At 56.0% G+C, this 19,738-nt stretch overlaps 1 protein-coding gene across 2 annotated transcripts in view; it reads right to left on the minus strand.

Moving 5' to 3' along the window:
- Positions 1–356: 356 nt before the first annotated feature.
- Positions 357–19,738, minus strand: part of SEMA6B (semaphorin 6B) — a 28,345-nt gene continuing 8,963 nt past the window's right edge. Inside the window, exons 1-17 of one of the 2 annotated variants that reach the window (XM_043466260.1) lie at positions 12,495–12,815; positions 11,636–11,785; positions 11,405–11,528; positions 10,475–10,535; positions 10,250–10,312; positions 9,716–9,817; positions 8,999–9,089; positions 8,331–8,450; positions 7,737–7,825; positions 6,003–6,220; positions 5,079–5,210; positions 4,385–4,534; positions 3,837–4,019; positions 3,602–3,748; positions 2,833–2,910; positions 2,637–2,695; positions 357–2,261 (exon numbers count right to left, since the gene is read on the minus strand). In XM_043466260.1, the coding sequence (XP_043322195.1) occupies positions 1,351–2,261; positions 2,637–2,695; positions 2,833–2,910; positions 3,602–3,748; positions 3,837–4,019; positions 4,385–4,534; positions 5,079–5,210; positions 6,003–6,220; positions 7,737–7,825; positions 8,331–8,450; positions 8,999–9,089; positions 9,716–9,817; positions 10,250–10,312; positions 10,475–10,535; positions 11,405–11,528; positions 11,636–11,785; positions 12,495–12,516 (2,700 nt within the window). In that variant the 5' untranslated portion in view covers positions 12,517–12,815 and the 3' untranslated portion in view covers positions 357–1,350. Of the gene's footprint in view, positions 2,262–2,636; positions 2,696–2,832; positions 2,911–3,601; positions 3,749–3,836; positions 4,020–4,384; positions 4,535–5,078; positions 5,211–6,002; positions 6,221–7,736; positions 7,826–8,330; positions 8,451–8,998; positions 9,090–9,715; positions 9,818–10,249; positions 10,313–10,474; positions 10,536–11,404; positions 11,529–11,635; positions 11,786–12,494; positions 12,816–19,738 lie in introns of those variants that run through there. The other variant, XM_043466261.1, reaches the window with a different exon arrangement.

Below are 19,738 nucleotides of genomic sequence, written 5' to 3' on the forward strand. Positions count from 1 at the left end.
AATTTAAATCAAGTCCTAATTCGTGTGTGTGTGTGTGTGTGTGTGTGTGGTCGGTCTCCCCCACTAGGTTGTGAACTCCATGAGGACAGGGGTCTTGGTTTCCACACAGTGTCCAGCACACAGTAGGTGCACAATAAATATTTGCTGAAGGACTAGTCAGAGACTGGTGCCTGTACAGATGGAGACGGGGACCCCCGCAAACTCTCTACATTCCTACATTCCCATACCCACCTCCCCAGAATTCTGTCTGTGGCTGTGACTCAGCCATGAGTCTCAGGATGCTCCCTTCCGGTCGCAGGCCCCGCCCCTGTCCAAGCCCCTCCCCCAGGAGACAGAGCAGACCCAGAGCCTTGGGGGCCGGTGGTTGTAAACAGTTTTATTAATGGGGGGCCGGTGAGGGAGGCAAACTCCAGAGAGGGTCCAGGACTCAGCTGGCCACTCAGCTGGCATGCATGGTCAGCTGGAGGTCAAGGGGGAGGTCACAGAGGACGGGTGGCATGGGACCCTCTGACACCCTGGGGCCGTATTTACAGGGGGGCCCGCCCGCCTTAGCCGTCCCCCAGACCGCCCGAGCCCTTAGACAGCTGCCAATGTGACATCTGGACAGGCTTCCCGAGCCCCCGCCTAAAACCCCTGCCGCATCTCCCCTCGAACTCCTAACCGGCACCTCGGAGGCCCCCGGCCCTCTGGAAGCCCCGGCGTCGGCTCAGCCAACGCCCAGGCCGCTGGGACCTCCGCGCTCACACACAGACACGCACACTGCGCGTGGCCGTCGCCACACACACGCAGCAGCAGCCTGCAGGCACACACGCACGCCTCCCTCCCCTGCCTGGCCCCTTGCACACGGACACGGCATGCACACACACACACACACCCACACACGCCAGGGGCCGGGTGGAGGAGGGGGCCGTTGTGTGGCTGGGTGGGTGGGTGGAGCCTGGGTCTGCGGGTGCGCTCCCCGCCCCATTCCCACCGCCTCCAGGCGCCACCCTCCGCCCCCCGGCCGCCACCCCGAGAACGGAGTTGTGCAATTGGTTTAGAAAACTGCAAAAGAAACGCAAATTGGAAAACAAACCAAAATCCACGCGCAGAAGGTCAACCTCAAATCCATAGCACATTCCGCCCGCCCCGTCTGCCCGCCGCAGACCGCCTCAGTGTCCTGCGGCTCTGGGGGCGCGTCGGGGACAGGGGGAGGCCGAGCCCCTTGTGCTTCCCTGCGGCGGAGGGGAGCCCCCCGCCCCCCCCCCCCCGCGCGGCTGGGCTGGGGGTCTGAGCACCCACTTGGGAGCTGGCCCCGGGCTCTTGCTCCTGGTTCCCGTGGCTGGCACCGCCGAGGCGCGGGGCCGCGGCCTAGGGCACGGGGGGCGCAGTCCTGTCGGGGCCCCCGTAGGAGAGCAGGTGGGCCAAGTCCGTGACCGGCCGGGCGTGGCGGCCGCGGGGCCGGGCCTCGCCGCTGTTGATCGTGTGCGTGCGGCGCAGCGCGGCGGCCGGCGGGGCGTGCGCGCCTGGTCTCCGGAGACTGCCCGTGGGCGGCGGGCTCCAGGGCCGCGGGAAGCCATCGGCGGACGAACTTGGGTCCGAGGGGCCCGTGGGCGCCGACACCACCCGCCGGCGGTCCGGGCTGGCATGGGGGGTAAGCGGGAAGTCGCCGTGGGAGGCGCGGCCCGGGCGCGCGGTGAAGAGGCGGGCGTCGGGGGCCGCCGGCTCGCCCGGCGCGGGGGGCGGCTCAGGGGCGCGGCCGGGGGCCAGCAGCAGGAGCGAGGACGAGGCGGAGGCCGTGAGCAGCGCGGGGCCGTGTTCCCAGGCGCGGGGGCCCAAGGGGTGCGGGTGCGGGGTGGGCAAGCGCTTCTGGGGCAGCGGCGTCTGCTCGGGCGTGGGCAGCAGCCCCGAGTCCAGGTCGTGGGGGCCGCCCTGCAGCAGCGTGGCCTTGGTCCAGCCGTTCTGCATCAGGGGCGCCAGCAGAGCCTCCGGGGGACCCCCGGGCCCGCCGCCGCCGCCCCCGGCCCGGCCTCCGGGGCCGCCCGCCCGGCGCTCGCCCAGGCGGCTGACGCTCAGCACGGCCTCGCCGCCCCCGTGTGCTAGGATGGCCTCCTTGTCCTTGCGGCGGGCCAGTTCGCGCCGCTCGCGGAGCCCCACGTACCACCCCACGCTGAAGCCGGACACCACGGCGCCCACCACGAAGGCCGCCACCGATGACGTTACCAGCAGGTTCACCGACACCAGCCCAGCGCGCTCCTCCGAGAGGCTGGCGCGCAGGAGTCCTGGCAGGGAGGGCGGCGTGAGAGGGGCTGGCCGGGGAGGGTCCCCTGAGCACCTCCCGCGACCTCCAGCCGGTCTGTCCATCTCTCTGCTCAGGGGCGTCTCTCTGACCCTTTCAAAGCCCATTTGCCCATCCGTCTGTCCCCTGGCATCTTTCTTCCTAAAATCTGTCTGTCCATCGGCCTGTCTCTTGGCCTCTCTCTGCCCTCCCTCCCGCCCCGGTTTGTCTGTCCTTTTCCCACTACCCTACCTGGAACTGGCGCCCCCATCCTTCCCAAGCCTTGAGGGACGTCAGTGTATCCCACCCATTCAGGTGTGAGAACCCTGGAGGACCAGGACTTAAGAGTCCCCAGGCCTCCTCCCCGCTCCCCTCTTACCTGTGCAGTCCCCTAAGCCTGAAGTGCTGGCCCCGGACACGTCCTGCTCAAAGGTGGCTCTGATGGTGGGGGGGGGGGGGCAGAGAGGCACGGTCAGGGGAAACCCCTGGCACAGAGCTATGGTTGGTGCGGGTGGGGGAATCCTGATCATCAGGTGACTCAGTCACCCTCCCCCCACCTCCCACTTCCGCAGTACCTGGTGCCAGGGCTTAGGAAGACACAGGAGCCATCTGGGGCCCACCCGCAGTAGGGGTCCTGACTGCCAATGCAGTTCCTAGGGCAGACAAAGGACCCGGCAGGCAGATCAACCAGGGTTTCTGCAGAGGCACCTCTTACTGTCAGCTCTGGGAGTTCCCAAGACACGTCTTAGCAGTGGGGGCTATTCCTTCCCCATTTTACAGATGAGAGAACCGAGGCTCAGGAATGTTTACTTTTGTCCAAGGGACAGAGCTGGGATTGGAGCCCAGGTTTTGGATCTGTGCTATGGCATCACTACTACCATGATGGCAGGCACCGGGCCAGGGTGCTCCACACAGAGGGCTCACTCTGAGTCCATGAGTGTGCCAGTATTTTGCAAACATCTGTTCCCTGGTCCCCAGCTTCTGCTTCTCTTAGAAATGTCTGTCAGATCCCATCCTGCTCTGCCCACAGATCTCTGGGGCTCCCACCTCACTCTGGGTGTGGGGGAAGGAACCCAAGTCCTCCTGAAGCTCACAGACCCTGCCCAACCTGCCCCGTCTTCTCCCTCCCCCTTACTCACTCTGCTCCAGCCACAGAGGCCGTCTCACTGTTCTACCAACATACCCAGCATTTCTGCCCCAGGACCTTTGCACATGCTCTGCCCTCTGTCCATGGTTCAGAGAGTCAGAATGGAGCCTGCACTTGAACTTGACTCTCCCCCCCTTTCCATGCTCACCTCCCTTCACTTCCCCTGCCCACAGCTGGCCGGGGGCGGGGGCACTCACTTCATGCATCCTGAGTATTGCTGGCAGCGCGCCACAGGCACTCGGACCACACAGCGGGGGAAGGCCGCCAGCAGGCCGCCCGAGGCCGCATCCAGCTCCAGGCTCAGCAGCCGCTGCCCTGTCTCACCACCCTCAGACTGTCCACACCTAGGGGTGAGCAGACTGGTAAGACTCAAGGGGAACACCCTGTCTCCCTGCCCACTGGCCCTGGCTCTTGGCCTCTGCCAGGCCTCACCTGTCAGGCCGGTAGGTCTCAAATTCCTCCAGGAAGACACTGGGCCCCGTGGTACCCGAGGCACTGGCGTTGGGCCAGACAAGGAACTTGAGGACTGTGCCTGCCTCAGACCCCAGGAAGACAACGGTCTGGTTGCCCCAGGGGCCGGCGCTCACGTCCACGGCCACTCGTGTCAGCTGGTGCCTAGGGCCAGGGTGGAGCAGAGTCAGGCTGCCGCCCAGCCCCCGTGGACCCCTTGCGTGCACTCAGAGACACCACCCATGCTGGGCAAGGTGGGCATGGGCGTGGCTCCAAGGGTGCACATCACAGAGAGAAACAGACCCTCAAAGCCAGCTCCTCCCTGGGCCCTCCTGTCTCCATCTCCCTGTCTCCCTCCATCTCTGTCAGTGGTCTCTGCCTCCCTTTCTGTGTCTCCCTCCATCTCTGTCTTCCGCTCGTGTCATGTCAGAAGTTGGCCCTATGCTCCCTTCTCACCCACCACCCTGGCCTGGGCTCTTGTCCCCACCCAGGCCTGACCACCAGGACCCCAGCCAAGTGTAGGAACTGACCGCATCAGAGTCCGAACGATCCAGGGTGCGTGGCCCAGGGAGGGCACGGCCTCGTCCATCAGAGGGTGCGTCTTGACGAAGTTGAGGATCTCGTCCGGGAAGGCGCTCGAGGCATTGTACTGCATGCCAGGAGCTGCGCAGCACCCGGGCCTGGGTAGGGGCGAGGGGTGGTCAGGGCAGACCTGGAGGCCCCCACCCAGGGGCTCTGATTCACTAGGGTGCCCCTGCTCCAAGGGCCTCGGTTCTCCCCACCTGCACGATGGCTACAGCTGACCTCTGTGCTGTGCAGTGCTTAGTTGCTCAGTCGTGTCCGACTCTTTGCGACCCCATAGACTTTAGCCCGCCAGGCTCCTCTGCCCATGGGGATTCTCCAGGAAGGAATACTGGAGTGGGTTGCCATGCCCTCTTCCAGGGGATCTTCCCAACCAGGGATCAAACCCAGGTCTCCTGCATTGCAGGTGGATTCTTTACCATCTGAGCCACCAGGGAAGCCCAAGAATACTGGAGTGGGTAGCCTATCCTATCTTCAGGCGATCTTCCCGACCCAGGAATTGAACCAGGGTCTCCTGCATTGCAGGCAGATTCTTTACCAGCTGAGCTACCAGGGAAGCCCACGGCTGACCTCGGCAACAGCTAAACAAATGCCTGGGAGTCCCAGCCCTCAGTTCAGGGTCAGGATGGAGGGCCCTCTCACCGCGGCCGTGGCACCTGATCCTCTGGCACGGGTGTCCAGATGGACTCAGGGGACTTCTGCTCACGGAAGCGGCCCTCAAACACGGCAGCCACCTGTGTCATGTCAAAGGCGCAGACAGCCGAGCCGGGGATGCTGTAGGTGGAGGCAGATAAAAGGAAGCGGTGAGCCTGGCAGGGTGGGGAACTGTCCTGGGCAAGCGCATGGAGGAGTGTTTGTCCTCTGGAGCAGTCAGACCTTCACTTCCCTGGGCTAGAGTTGCTGCCCACCTGTCCAATCCAGTCATTCCACCGTCTGAGCAGTTCTCACACTGGATCACAGCTCAGTTCCTCCATGGCCACCCATATCCAGGGGCCCCTGTCACTTGCCTGGATGTCCAGTTTCCCAGATGCCACTCTTGCTCCCTTTCAACCCATTCCTGAGAGAGTTTTCCAGAAATGCAAGTCTGACTTGTTCCTCTTCTGCTCCTTACCCTCCCATGGCCCCTAGTGCCCTCAGGATAAAATTCAGGCTCCTCCCCACGGCCTGCCACCTTCCTGCTTCGTATCCTCCACTTTCCTTCTTGCTCCCACCACTCTAGCCATACAGGCCTCCTCCCTATGGTTTAAACATCTCAAGCTCATTGGAGCCTCAGGGCCTTTGCACATGCTATTCCTTTAACTTGGAATTCTCTTCCCTTTCTCTCCATCTCATACTCATTGATGCCTCTTCTAGGACACCCTCCCTGACCCTTCCTTCAAAGGCAGAAAATAAACACGTGCCTGCATCTGCCCAGTTTTGGCCAGAGGGCCTTGGAGGGTCAGTGTCTGGCTTGGTGCCCCCCTGGCCTGGGACAGAGGTCTCCTGGGAGCCCTGTTTTACCTAGCACAGGACCCCTGGGAATATGTGGTGAGTGATCATGAAAACTCTCCACCTGCACCCACTGACCTGTTGCTGGGCGTGGAGAAAACAGCAAGGACCACGGGCCGGCCCCCCAGGCTGACCACGCCCGTGACAGCCCGCAGCACGTTGAAGTAGAAGTGAGAGTCCCCGGGCACAGAGCAGTTGAGCCGCGCCTTCAGGAATGATGTCCACTGCTTCTCCAGCACGCGAGGGGAGCCGCCCACGTCATTCTTGCAGACCCGGGCCACACGGGACACCACCACCTGCAACATCAGCGGGCAGACGGGCCTGAACCCCATGTTCCGCCAGGCCCGCCTGCAGGTTGCAATGCCCACTGCCCAGGACGGGATGGAGGAGGCTAGTCCTGGCTGGCTGTGAGTCCCTGGCCAGTCACCCTAGCCCCCTGGGCACCAGATTCCCCGGTGGAAATGTGGGGATGGTGAGGCTCACAGCCACCAAGACAACTGTAATCGTCATTGCCTCCACTGATGGGTCACGCACTAGGTGCCAGGCACTTTATCCTCATCATGTCTCACATTCCTCCCAGAGCTCTATAGAGGAGGGCCTATGATCCCTGTGGCACGGGGGGAAACTGAGGCACAGAGAAAGGGAAGTGACTGAAGCCCAAGGCCACACTGTTAGTAAGTGGCAGTCTGTGCACTTAGTTGTCTGCATGGATTGAGAGACGGGATGGATGGATAGGTGGTGCAATGGAGGTGAATGGATGGATGGATTAATGGATGGACAGACGGGTGAATTTGAAGGGGACTGTGACGGATAATGAAGATAATGAAGAAGGAGATAATCAACTGGTGGATGAATGGGTGTGTAGGTGGATGGATGGATGGATGGATGGGTGTATGTAGATGTGTATGTATGGATAGATGGATGGATGGATGGGTGGACAAATGAATGAGTATGTGGATGGATGGGTGTGTGGATAGATGAATGGATGGACAGATAAGTAGATGAAGATGAGTCTCCATGAATGGATAAATGTGTAGATGAGTGAGTATGTGGATGGACTGATAGGCAGATGAAGGAGATAATGATAGATCATTATCATGGTATACCCATGGGTGGATAGAAGGTTGCATGGAATGGATGAGCAGGTTATGAGAAGAAGTTGGAGGCGAGATAACTGGATATATAGAGGGGTGGGCAGGTAAATGGAGAGATGGATGGCAGATGGATGAGTTGATCAGTAGGAGGACAGATCAACGGATGGTTGGGTATATGAATGAAGGGACAGGTAGACGGATGAATGGATGAAGAAGCCAATGAGTGAGAGGTGGATGGATGGATTTACAGGTGCACAGAAGGTAGATGAGTGGATGGATGGATGGATGGATGGAGAATGGTTGAGGCAGGGGTGGGCGGATGGATAGACAGATAAATGGTTTGATGGAAGTGTGGGTGGGCTGAAGATGGGTAAATGATAGGGTGACTGAATGGGCAGACATATGGGATGTGGTTGAAGAGTGAATAAATGGATGGTAGATGGGTGGATGGACAGACAAACAATAACAGGACTGGGACTGGAACCATGGGTGTATCAGACTTCAAACCTGGGACCCTCACCCAGGGCTACTCCAGAAATGTCTTCAAGTCTCGGGGCCTGGTCCTGGCTAGAGTGCAGGGCCCTGAGGACCAGAGAGCCCCTCTCACCCTGGGTGGAGTCTCATGGACCCACCTCTGCTCTCCACATCCGATGACTGGAGCCTCTTGGCTACATGCCCCACTGCATGGGCCTCTCAAGGAGGGGAAATAGGACCTTACCTTCTCCAGGTAGTTAAACTCCATTGCAATCTCCCGGAAGAAGAAATAGATGTGGCTGCCCCACTCCACCGCGTGGACAAAGTATGGCTCTGTAGGAGAGAGGCGTCAAAACCCAGTTTGTGATGGGAGAAAGGGAATTTCTGGAGCTGGAAACACAGTAGCCTGGTGACTGCTTTTACAGTGAAGGAGGGTGGGGGGAGAACATCAGCTGATTACCCAGGCAAAATAAAAGACACTCAAAGTTTGGGATTTTTTTTGTGTGTGTGGGGGAGAGTGGGTGTCAAAATCCTAAAATCATCGTGTCTACTTTCCGCAAACAGCAATGTCTACTGTTTTGTCATCCTCCTCCCTCCTGTGTTGAGCTGAGCTCCTGATGAACCCCTCGTACTGTTCCATTTCAGGCTGCTAAGCCACTCATTTTCAGCAAGTTTTACTTTATACCCAAGTTAAATCTCTCCTCTAACTTGATCATTAAAGAGGCCAGTAGGTTCCAAAGAGGAGATGGGAGTTCCCTGCCTATCTCCTCTGGGACTTTATTTTGGTGGGGGAATTTGACAAATGTGAGCCCTGCCAGGTCTATCCCTATCGCCTCACCTTTGAACCACTTGGAGTCGTGTTTCACCGTGCGCAGAGTGGGCCGGTCCCCAAGACTGCGGTAGATGACGGCATCGATGGCAAGGAAGTCGGTAACGGTGGCTGTGAAGAGCATCCCTTCTGGGTGGGTGTGAATCAGGGGGAGGCAGGTAAGAGATTAGATCATAGACCTCAGGGGTTGAGGGGGTCAAAACCTGATCTTCAAGACTGAGCCCTGGGACTTCCCTGTTGGTCCAGTGGCTAAGACTCCGTGCCCTCAAAGCAGGGGGCCCAGGTTCAATCCTTGTTCAGGGAACTAGATCCCACACGCAACAACTAAGAGTTCGCAGACTGCAACTAAGACGGATACAGCCAAATAAATAAATAAAACATCTAAGAAAAAAAGAGACTGAACCCTGAGCTTAAGTGAGGCCTAAGTCCTAGGTAGTTAAACTCCACTGTTTAACTGAGCCCCAACCCTGCTGGGACCCTAACTTCAGCTGATCCTCAACTCCCCAGCTGATCCCGGACCTTGGCTGAGTCCTTCCTGCCTTGAGAGTCTGCCTGTTTCATAGCTGGAGAGATGGTCTCCCAGCTGCCTTCTAAATGACCAAACTCCAAGAATGGAAAATTCCATGCCTTGCTCAGGGCTGAGGCCCCTTCAAATGGTCAGGGTTGGGGGCACTCACCAGAGAAGAGGGCAACGTTGGCGTGTTTGGGGTCGTATGGGCAGCGGGCCATGCCGCTGATGTTGTCCCCGAGGGGCTGCAGTGTATCCATCTGTGGGGGTGGGGGTGGGGAAATAGGGTCTGAGTGACAGCTCCTGGCTGTACCTAGCAGCCCCTGGCTCCCCCAGCGACCCCCTGAGAGGGGAATCCTGGCGCCACTTTTGATGCTGTGTGACTTTGTCAGTCACTTAACCTCTCTGGGGCTCAGTTTTGTTGTTGTTTAGTGGCTTAGTCATGTCCAACTCTTTTGTGACCTTGCCAAGCTCCTGTGTCCATGGGATTTCCCAGGCAAGAATACTGGAGTGGGTTGCCATTTCTTTCTCCAGGGGATCTTCCAGGGATGGAACCCTCACCTCCTGCATTGGCAGGTGGATTTTAATTTCTCTGAGCCACCAGAGAAATTCAGGGCTCAATTTACTGATCAGAAATTGGGTCTAAGAGTCGATCCTAGTCAATCCTATAACTGGCCTGTAGCTTAAGTAGCCTCAATCTGTACAGGCCACCTTTGGAAGCCTCTTATGAAATTCCGGGTGATGGGGGGAGGACAGTTCATCCAGAAAGGCTTCCAGTAAGAGGTGATGTGGCCTGGGGAAACGGCACGACCAGCAGAGGGCCCGTGAGCAAAGGGGCGCGGATGTTAAACCTGGGCGGGCAGGGCTTCGAAGGGCGGTGACTCACGCTGTAGTTGGCACACACGGGGTTGAAGGCATTGGAACCACACACGAAGAGAGTGGATTCGTCCCGAAGTAGAAGCACCTTTACAAAATTTCGACACTCGCCCTGGGATGGGGCGGGAAGAGAAAAGCCGGGGTGGGCGTGGTCACGGGTGTGGGCGGGGCCAGGACTGTAGGACGCGATGGGGCGTGGTGAAGGGCGGGGCTATGGTAGAGGCGGGGCCCTATAGGGAGGGGTCAGGTTGTGGGCGTGGCCAAAGCCGGGGGCTAAACTAGGAGAAGACTGGGGGCGTGGCCATGGCCAAGGGTTGGGCACAGACCAGAAAATAGGGCACTTGAAGAGGTGGGCTGTGGCAAGGTCACTAGGGGAGTGGCCACGACTGAGGACCACATTGAGGGCATGGCAAGACTCTGGGAGTACCCATGGCAACAGGGGCCTGGCTTGGAATGAGAGCAGAGAAAGATTTGCCCTGTGGGATGGCCAGGACGGATTGGGGCGTTACCAGGGCTGATGCGGGCATGGCCAGGGCTCACTTACCTCCTGCTTGCCCTTCATCCGACACACGTTGATGTCGCTGGGGTTGGAGCGCCAGGTCAGCTTCTGGGAACACAGGGGGCTGGTGAGGGAAGCGGGGTCCCTGACGGACCCAGGAACCCTGCTAGGCAGACCTGAATCCACCGTGCTCTCCAGCCCAGTGTCCGGGCTCCCTGGTGGGACCGCCAACCGCTGCCCCCTCCCCTCCCACCTGCGCCCCTTCCTCACCCGCTGGTACCGCATTTCCGTTGATGTGGGGGGCTCCAGCTCCACCCGGTACAGGTTGTCCCTAGAGAAGGGGTGTAGTTAGTGAGATTGGGGGCCTCCCCCTACACATTCTATCCTCCCGGCAGCAGACGTGGTGTCCAACACGTACCACACAGGGACGTGCCAACACCTCCGCCACGCGCAGCTCCAACACTGAGCGTGCCTTCAGGCACCTAAGCATGCTCTTACCCGCCTCCTCGTACCCTAAAATGAACCACGGGTTCTAGCACAGGCCACATGCCTTACCATGCCACCTCACACAACCCATAGCCTAGGGACCTACAGCTAGCACCCGACTCGGGACCACTGGAGGGCACCTGTGAGCACCTGGGTCAGGCCCCGCCCCTCCTCTGCACAGCCCTCTTGGGTCCCATCTCCCTTGGGGTAAACGCCTGCGTCCTCGCCGCAGCCCACCAGGCCCTGCACGACATGCCCAGTCCTCTCCCTGCCCTCCCCTCCTCTCTCTCTCCCCCTGCTCCAGACATTTGCGCCTTTTCACTGTCCCTTCACCATACGAGACACAGTCCTGCCCCAGGACCTTTGCATGGGCTACATCCTCTGATCTCTCTCTCCCTCAGATTTCCTCACAGCTGGCTCCTCATCCTTCAGGTCTCAACTCAAATGTCACCTTCTCAGAGAAGCCCTTGATGCCACTTCAGCACCCTCTCTAGCACCCAGGGAATTTTGACCAGACAGCTGTGCCCACTTGGTAACACACTATAAGCGGGCTCTGGGCTTCAACCACACTCAAGAGTTCAGCACTTGAAATTCCCACCCCAGGGACACATATTCACATTCCAGCCGAACTAAAGGCCCTATCCCACAAACCTCCCTAAAATGCTGCTCCCCACACCTCACCCACCGCACACTCTGCCCGACAGTTTTTCCTACCTGCCCCCGATGAACAGCGTTCTATTGACCCGTAGAACTCGCTGGATGTTGAGGTCATCAGCGTCTTCTGAGAGGGTCAGGCGTCCTGGCCCACTGCCCACGAACACGGGATAGTGATTCAGGTCTGGGGGAGGGCAGAGAAAGGGTGTGATCCAGGACCAGAGTGAGTCTGGCTTGGTGAGACCCCCGGGGAGGGGGACTCCCTTCCCCATCGCAAGACTCCCCACTCACAGTCCCTGGGGGCCACGCTGAGCGGCGGTGGCTCCTCGGGGAAGAGGCCGTGGGCTCCTCTCAGGAGCAGCAGCAGGAGCAGTAGGGCCGGACGGGAAGGGGGCCCTCGCGGGGTCCGCATGGCGAGGTCAGGGCGACAGGAGGTGACACCTGCGAGCGAGGGGCGGGGCGGTGAGCCGTGTGGCTTGCAGTCCCGAATGCTGCCAGCAGAGGGAGCGCGAGTGTCACGGCGTCCGGGACCTTCAAGTCCCAGAAAACTTTCCCACTGGGGTAATAATTTAAAAATAACAACAATCATGGCATTAGCAATAATACTACCAGCACTTACTAATTACCAGAACAACTTTCTGACCATATTTTAAAGCGAAAGCTCAGGAAACGGTTCCTAACGAAAAATTAATCATGAGACTAATTTAAAAATTAAATGATTTTAAGTTAAAAATGAATAATAACACACATTTCAAAACATATATGTATTTAAAAATTCAACCTCAAAACATACGTTTAAAGTATTCTTAGAATTAAAACACAAAAATCTTAAAAGAAAACGCTCAAAAAAAAAAAAAAAGAAAGAAAGAAAGAAAAAGAAATTCAAAGGCCCTAGGAATTTTATAAACCACAATCTGGGAACTGCAGAACTTTGGAATCGCAGAATATTCCAGCTGGCTGGGGACCTCAGAGGCCGCAGTGAGCCTGACTTCCGACTCCAGCCTTTCGGTTCTCTGCTGACATACTTCTGTGACAGGAGCCTCACCACCTCTAGAAGGGGTTGTGGGAGAGGCTGCTTCCTGCTCCCGGTATGTGGAGACCCCTCCCTCACTCGAGTGATGCTCTGGTTGATGGTGTAAACAGAACTCACCCTCTGGAACCCAGCCCTCCATGCCCCTTTCAGAAGGGGTGTGGTCCGGAGGCCCCAGGAAGACATCCGAAGCCTTGTCCTCCTGTGAAGTCCCAGGTTAGCTCTGAGCCTCAGTTTCCCCGCCTAAGCAGCAGGTACATCTCCCAGCCCTGCCCAGGCCCTGGGGGCACGGGGATTCCGAATTCGTGGAGGTGGACATGAGCCGGGAACTTCGGCCCTGGAGCGCCTGCCTCCGAGGATTCAGGGCCAAAAAACAGGAAGGCCTTGCGTGGGCCGGCAGTGTTTCCTCTCCGACCCTGAGCTTCCAGGATTTGTGACTCAGCCGACGCCAGGATCCCATGTGCGTGCGGACCTGGCTCTGCTTCCTTCAGTTTCCTGCCCGGGCTCCTCCCCTGCTCCACGACTGCCCGAGTCTCCCAGTGACCCTGGAGTCGGGCCACCAACACTGCTGCTGTTCAAGGCCCCCAACTCCACAGCCAGACCGCAACTGTCCACCCCACTCCGAAAATCTCCTCCCCACAACACCTGCGAGGACACCTCAGCCTCAGCCTCTGTGATGGTGTCTGCTCTGTGCCTTTTTTTTTTTTTTAACATTTTAATATTGTGGTCCAATGTACATAGGGGCTTCCCTGGTGGCTCAGTGGTAAAGAACCTGCCTGCCAATGCAGGAGAGGAACAATCCAATCCCAGGGTCGGGAAGATCCCCTGGAGAAGGAGATGGCAACCCACTCCAGTATTCTTGCCTGGGAAAGTCCATGGACAGAGGAGCCTGGCGGGCTACAGTCCGTGGGGTCACAAAGAGTCAAATACGACTTAGTGACCAAACGACAACAGCAAAATATATATAACATAAAATTTGCCATCTTAATGATATTTATGTGGCATTAAATACATTCCCATTGTCGTGCAACCATCCTACCAGCCAGCTCCAGAATTTTCTCATCTTCCCAAACTGAAACTCTGTCCCCATGAAACAGGCTCACTGTGCCCACCCCTAGCCCCTGGCCCCACCATCTACTTCCTGTCTCTGCGGATCTGACACTAGGGACCTCCTGTGAGTGGAACCAGACAGTATTTGTCCTTCTGTGTCTGGCTTCCCTCATTGAGCATCACATCCTCAGGGTGCATCCTTGTTGTATCAAGTGTCAGACTATCCTTCCTTTTTAAGGCTGAGTGATATTCCACGGTAAATGGATGGACCACATTTTATTTATGCATTTACCTGTCGATGGACATGGGGCTGCTTCCACCTTTGGGCTGTTGTGAACAGCTATTAACATGGGTGTGCAAACACTTCTTTGAAACCCTGCTTTCATTTCTTTTGGGTGTCTATGTAGGAGTGGAATTGCTGGATCGTATGGTGACTCTATGTTTAACTTTTGGAGGAATCGCCAAGCTCTTCTCCACCGTGTCTGCACCATATTATATTCCCACCAGCATCACCCATGTGTTCCAATTTCTCTTGCCAACACTACTTTCTGCTTTTTGATAGTAGCCATCGCAAGAGGTGTAAGGCAGTGCTCTCGGCCTTTTATCCCATGTTTTATCGGAACTGTATTTAACTTCAGAAACTTTAAGACAACAGCTTCCTCTCACGGGCCATGCAGCACTGTGATGAGTGGCGTAGCTCCAAGGTCATAAGGGTTCAAATCCCAGCTCTGCTCTGTACATGCTGTGTGACTTGGACACGTCACGCCACCTCTCCGAGCCTGTTTCCTCATCTGTGAAATGGGCATGGTAACAGCATTGACCTCACAGGCCTGTAGTGGTGTTAGCACAGAGCCTAGAAATGCTGTAGGTGCTCAGAAAATGCTAATTATTTTTATGATTGTTGATGCCATTGGTATATTAAAAGTATCAGAGGCCAAGCTGGGTGGTTTCCAGGAATTGCTTCATGGTAACCCCAAGGGCTGTAGCAGGGTTGGTATAACATTCAACCCATTTTTGCAGATAGGGAAACTGAGGAGCTGATTCGGTGGCATGACCCACCAGTGAGGACTGATTACAGGGCTCTCTCTGGTTCCAGGATTTTGCTCCTAGGAGTTGAGCATTTGAACAGTCATGAGAAGATTAATAACCACCCATTCCCTCACCCTTCAACCAGATGAAGCCAGCAGTTACTTTTTTTCTTTTTTTAAAATTTTTTTGGTTGCATTGCACAGCATGTGGGATCTTAGCTCCCTGACCAGGGATCAAACCCTTGTCCCCTGCATTGGAAGAGTCTTCGCTGGATATCTGGGGGAGTGCCAGAGGCCAGCAGTTATTTAACATTCAGTTCACAGACAGTCAGGCTGAGGTCAGGATGGGACCTCACGGCTCATTTTTTCTCCTGGTTTTCGTAACTTTGTCATGCAGCCACTTGGGGCTAGAAGGATGTTCCTGTCATCCCTCTGTCCACAGCTGCCCCCAGCCACTCAGAACCACCCTGGGACCCCTGCAACCCAAACTGGGCTTTTCTTGCCTCAAACCTGCTTCTCTTACCAGATCCTTGACTTAGGGATGGCTCCATTGTCCTTGAGCCAAAGACCAGGGTGTTGGCCTCCCAGTCCCTTCCTCCACCCTGACTGCCCCAAGGCCCAGCTCCCACCCCATACCTGGTCCCCTGGCCTCCAGTCTCAACCCTTCAGTATCTTCCTCAAGGTAGCAAAGGAATCTTTCCAGAACCCAAATCTCATTTGTTTCTCTCCTGCTCTAAACCAGGTCCTCTCCCCTTCAGCACCACTGACATTTGAGACCAGATCATTCTCTGGTGGGGGCCGTCCCGGGCACTGTGCCAGAAGCATCCCTGGCCCCAACCCACTCAATGCCAGGAGCATCCCTCAATGGTGACAACCAAAAACATCCCCAGACATCACCCAGTCTCCTCCAGCGGGGAAACCCACCCCCAGGGGCTGAGAACTTCTGCTCTAAAGCTTTCTATGGCTCCCCAGTGCCCTTGAAATGACATCTCCTCCCTTCCCTCTCCACCTCTGGGCATCTGCATGTGCTGTTCTCTCTGCCTGGAACATCTGCCTCCTGCTCCCAGTAACCTGATAAACATGTTCGTCACCTTAACACCTCCTCCAGGAAGACTTCCCAGATCAGCTCGGATTGACTTCCTCCAGCCTCCTGCCTGCCTGTGCTTCCCCAGTGAGTGCCCTGCTCACCCCATCTCCTAAATGCCTGGCTAACTGTTCACCTTTCCCACTGGACTCTGAACCCCACATGGACGGTGGGGCTGAGTCTGTCTTGGCCACCACCCAGCACAAGACCTGGCATATAGTACAAGCTCAATAAATAGTAAAAATAGCAAACACCAAGCACTTTCTATGGGCCAGGAACCGTTCTAAGGACTTAAATGAACTCATTTGATCCACACAACACATCCCATAGGTGGGTGCTGTTAATATGCCCCTTACACAGATGGGGAAACTAAGGAACAGAGAGGCAAAGTCACAACCAAATGGAAATGGTGAAGCCAAGACTGAAATCCACTGTTTTCTTTTCCTTTTTTTTTTTTTTTTTGGCTGCACAGCATGTGGGATCTTACCTCCCTGATTAGAGATCGAACCGGTGTCCCCTGCATTGGAAACTGGATTCTTAACCGTGGGGCCACCAGTGAAGTCCCTGGAACCCACTTAATTGACATATGTTAGTTTGATGATGGTGCAGAACTGAACCCCACATGCTGTTTTGCAGGAGTCTGGGTCACTTCAGGGTCAACCCACTGCACCTGGCCTCAGTTTACCCCCCTGACCTGGGGTTATCGGAGGCCTTAGCATCTCCCTCACCACCCTCAAGACCATCTGCTTCTCTCCATGAAACTTGAGGCGTCTCTGCCAGCAGCCACCCGGCGCCTGCCTGCCCAGAAGCGGCCCCACCACCTGCCCCGGCACCTGGCCACCGGGAGCAGGACCTCCCCCAGGACCAGGCAGGAGGAGCCACGTGGCTGGCATGTGCAGCCCATGGTGTGCAGGCTACCTAGGCACCTATGTGTCTGCCTGCCTGCAGCCCTGAGAATGTGCGTTTATGCCCACGGAGATGGGAGGGACGGTTAAAGAGACAGAGATCCCCCCTCCCCCCGGAGGGCTTGCATGTACTGCGACACCACCTCTCTGCCCAACCGCCATCACTCCAAGTCTTGGCACAGTCCCACTGTACAGATGAGGAAACTGAGGCAGGTATGGAAATCCCCTCCAGGCCACCTGCTTCACCCTCCCATCCACCTTTTCAGGTACCACATGGCCTTAGCTTGTAGACCTTCATCATAGATTTGAATTTCCTTCTGAAACATTCTTCCCACCTGGTCAGGGTGTCTGGGCCACTCTCTCCCTGCCCCACCCCCAGCAGTTCAGCATAAATTTCAGGATCAGCTGGTAAGTTCCAAAACAAACAACATAAAACCTATTAGGATTTTCACTGGAACATAGATCTAACTGATTTATTGACTGACAGGCTCCCTGTCTTCACTGATGGCTCAGGCCACACCTGGGAGTCACTCCCAACTCCCTCCAACACCGCCCCCCACCCCATTCTCTCACGCTCACATCCAATGCCAGCAAGTACTGTGGGGTCTGCCAAATTCATCCTGAATTTTCACCCCTCACTAGTCTGTTCTCTGGTCAGCTCCCAACATCTCCTGCCTGGACCCCACAGTTTTCTCCATCCAGATCCCAACTCTTAATCACTACAGTCTGTCCTCCACCGCAGCAACCCCTAAAGGGCACCTGTTAGCACTTGAACCAGTCTCCGCCCCTCCTCTGTCTACACCCCTGGGGGCCTCCCACATCCCTCCCAGTAAAAATCCAAGTTTTTCTTGGTGGCCCACAAGACTTCACACGACCTCCCTCGTCTTCTCCCTGTTCTTCCCTCTTCCTTTTTTCTACCCTCCACGCTGTGCTCCAACCACATAGGCCTCCTCTCTGTTCCTCCAACACACCTGGCCTGGCCCTGCCCCAGGGCCTTTGCACTGGCTGTTCCTCACTTGAGAAAGCCTCTTCTCTTAGATACACACATCAGTTCAGTTTAGTTCAGTCGCTCAGTCATGTCCGACTCTTTGCAACCCTATGGACTGCAGCATGTCAGGCTACCCTATTCATTACCAACTCCCAGAGCTTGCTCAAACTCATGTCCATCGAGTCAGTGATGCCATCCAACCATCTCATCCTCTGTTGTCCCCTTCTCCTCCTACCCTCAATCTTTCCCAGCATCCGGGTCTTTTCAAATGAGTCAGTTCTTCATATCAGGGGGCCAAAGTATTGGAGTTTCAGCTTCAGCATCAGTCCTTCCGATGAATATTCAGGACTGATTTCCTTTAGGAATGGCTCCCTCCTTATCTCATGTCTCCACCTTCACCCACTGGACTCGAGCAGCCTCTCCCCTCCCCACGCACCCGCCCCCACAGTACCACACTCTCAAAGGCTCCTTTAGACACTCTTACTCCAGAAATGGTCCTCGCACCAGCAGAGGCAGTAGCCTCACTTGGGGTGGTTAGAAATGCTGAGTTTTGTGCTTATCCTAGACCTGCCCAAGGAGAGCCTGCATTTTAGATCTTTTTTCTATATTATTCATTAGTCGCAGCATGTGGGATCTTTAGTTGCAGCATGAGAACTTAGTTGTGACATGTGGGATCTAGTTCCCTGACCAGGGATGGAACCCAGGCCCCCTGCACTGGGAGTGCAGTCTTAGCCACTGAACCACCAGGGAAGTCCCAGTGTGTGCATTTTTGGGCAGAAGAATCCTGAGCAGCTGAGCTTATGCATGGATCACACCAACTGAAATAATCACCTGTGGAACAGCCTGTTCAGAGCCCAACTGTTTTCCTGGACTAGGAGCCCCATGAGGGCAGGCCCGGGTGCATCTTGGCCAATGACAAGTACCCACAGTGTGTGGTACACAGCTGGTGCTCAATAATGGCTTGTTATAAGGAATGGACTAAGTGTCAGCATTCAAAGTTGAACCCAGATCTGAACCCCTCCCTGGGGCTCACCTTTGCCCATCACCCCCACATCACACACATGTGTCCACAGGTGAGTGGATCCCCCCTACGAATATACACAGGTCCCAATGTCTGCGTGTTCACATATATCCACAGATGCAACCACCGCACATGTGTGTGCCCCAGCAGGGGTGCACGTCTGCCTGTGTATACACATGTCTATGTGTGTCAGAGTCTGTAAACTGGGCATCCCTGCATGAACCTGCTGCCTGCACCCCCCTATTGCTGGCTTTCTGGCTGTGAAATGTTTCCAAGGACCCCAATTAACTGCAGATAGCAGGCTGGCCAAGCCTGTGTCTACCCACCCTCCCCACCTGCTCTATCCAATCCTGCTAGAGGGCTGGGGAAACTGAGGCTGGGGATGAGGAAGGATGGACAGACAACACTGCTAGCCAAAGAGCCCTGGGGTGGCCGCTTAGTCTTTAGAATCTTGTGGCCCAGATTCAAATTTGCTCTCTGCCTCTTACCAACCTCCAGACCTCCAGGGGTCACTCCCCCTGTCTCAGCCTTGGTGTCCCCATCTACAAACCACCAGGGACTATAAATCTGACCCTAAAACACTGCTACAAGAATGCAGAGACATGATCTAGAACAGACCGTCCTACAGAAAACCATGTGCGCATACACGCGGTTTTGAATTTCCTGGCGGCCACATTCAAAGGGTGCAATTCATTTTAATAATATGTTTCATTTAACCCAATAGATCCCAAGTCTTGTTATTTCCACCTGTAATCAACGTACAGATGATTAATGAGACATTCTAAATTCTTCTTCTCATACTTAATCTTTGGAATCCAGGATGTGTTGTATATTTATGGCACACCTGGACTGGGACTGGCCACATGTGGTTCCGAGTCATACATGGCCAGTGGCCGTTTTGACAGCCCAGCTGGAGATAAAGGGCTGAACTAGGGACTGGCACTTAGTAAGCTCAGAGTGGGCATCAGTTATTATTATCATCATGCTGTAGCTATTATGCAAAAATATCCAGGGAATTCCCTGGCGGCCCAGTGGTTAAGACTCAGAGATACCATGGCAGGGGGCATGGGTTCGATCCCTGGTCGGGAAAATAAGATCTTGCAAGACACACGACATGGCCAAAAATAAAATAAAGCTTCTAAGAAATTAAAAAAATATATATCCAATTCCATTCTGCGTTCCAATTCCATGCTGGAGCATCTAGCCACAAGGTCCACTGGAATAAGCCAGCACATTAGGTAGGAGCACCCTAAGCCCTCTGCCTTAGCGAGGAAGTTCTACTTTCAAC

Source organism: Cervus canadensis, chromosome 4 (genome assembly GCF_019320065.1).
Source record: "Cervus canadensis isolate Bull #8, Minnesota chromosome 4, ASM1932006v1, whole genome shotgun sequence".
Taxonomy (NCBI): Eukaryota; Metazoa; Chordata; class Mammalia; order Artiodactyla; family Cervidae; genus Cervus; species Cervus canadensis.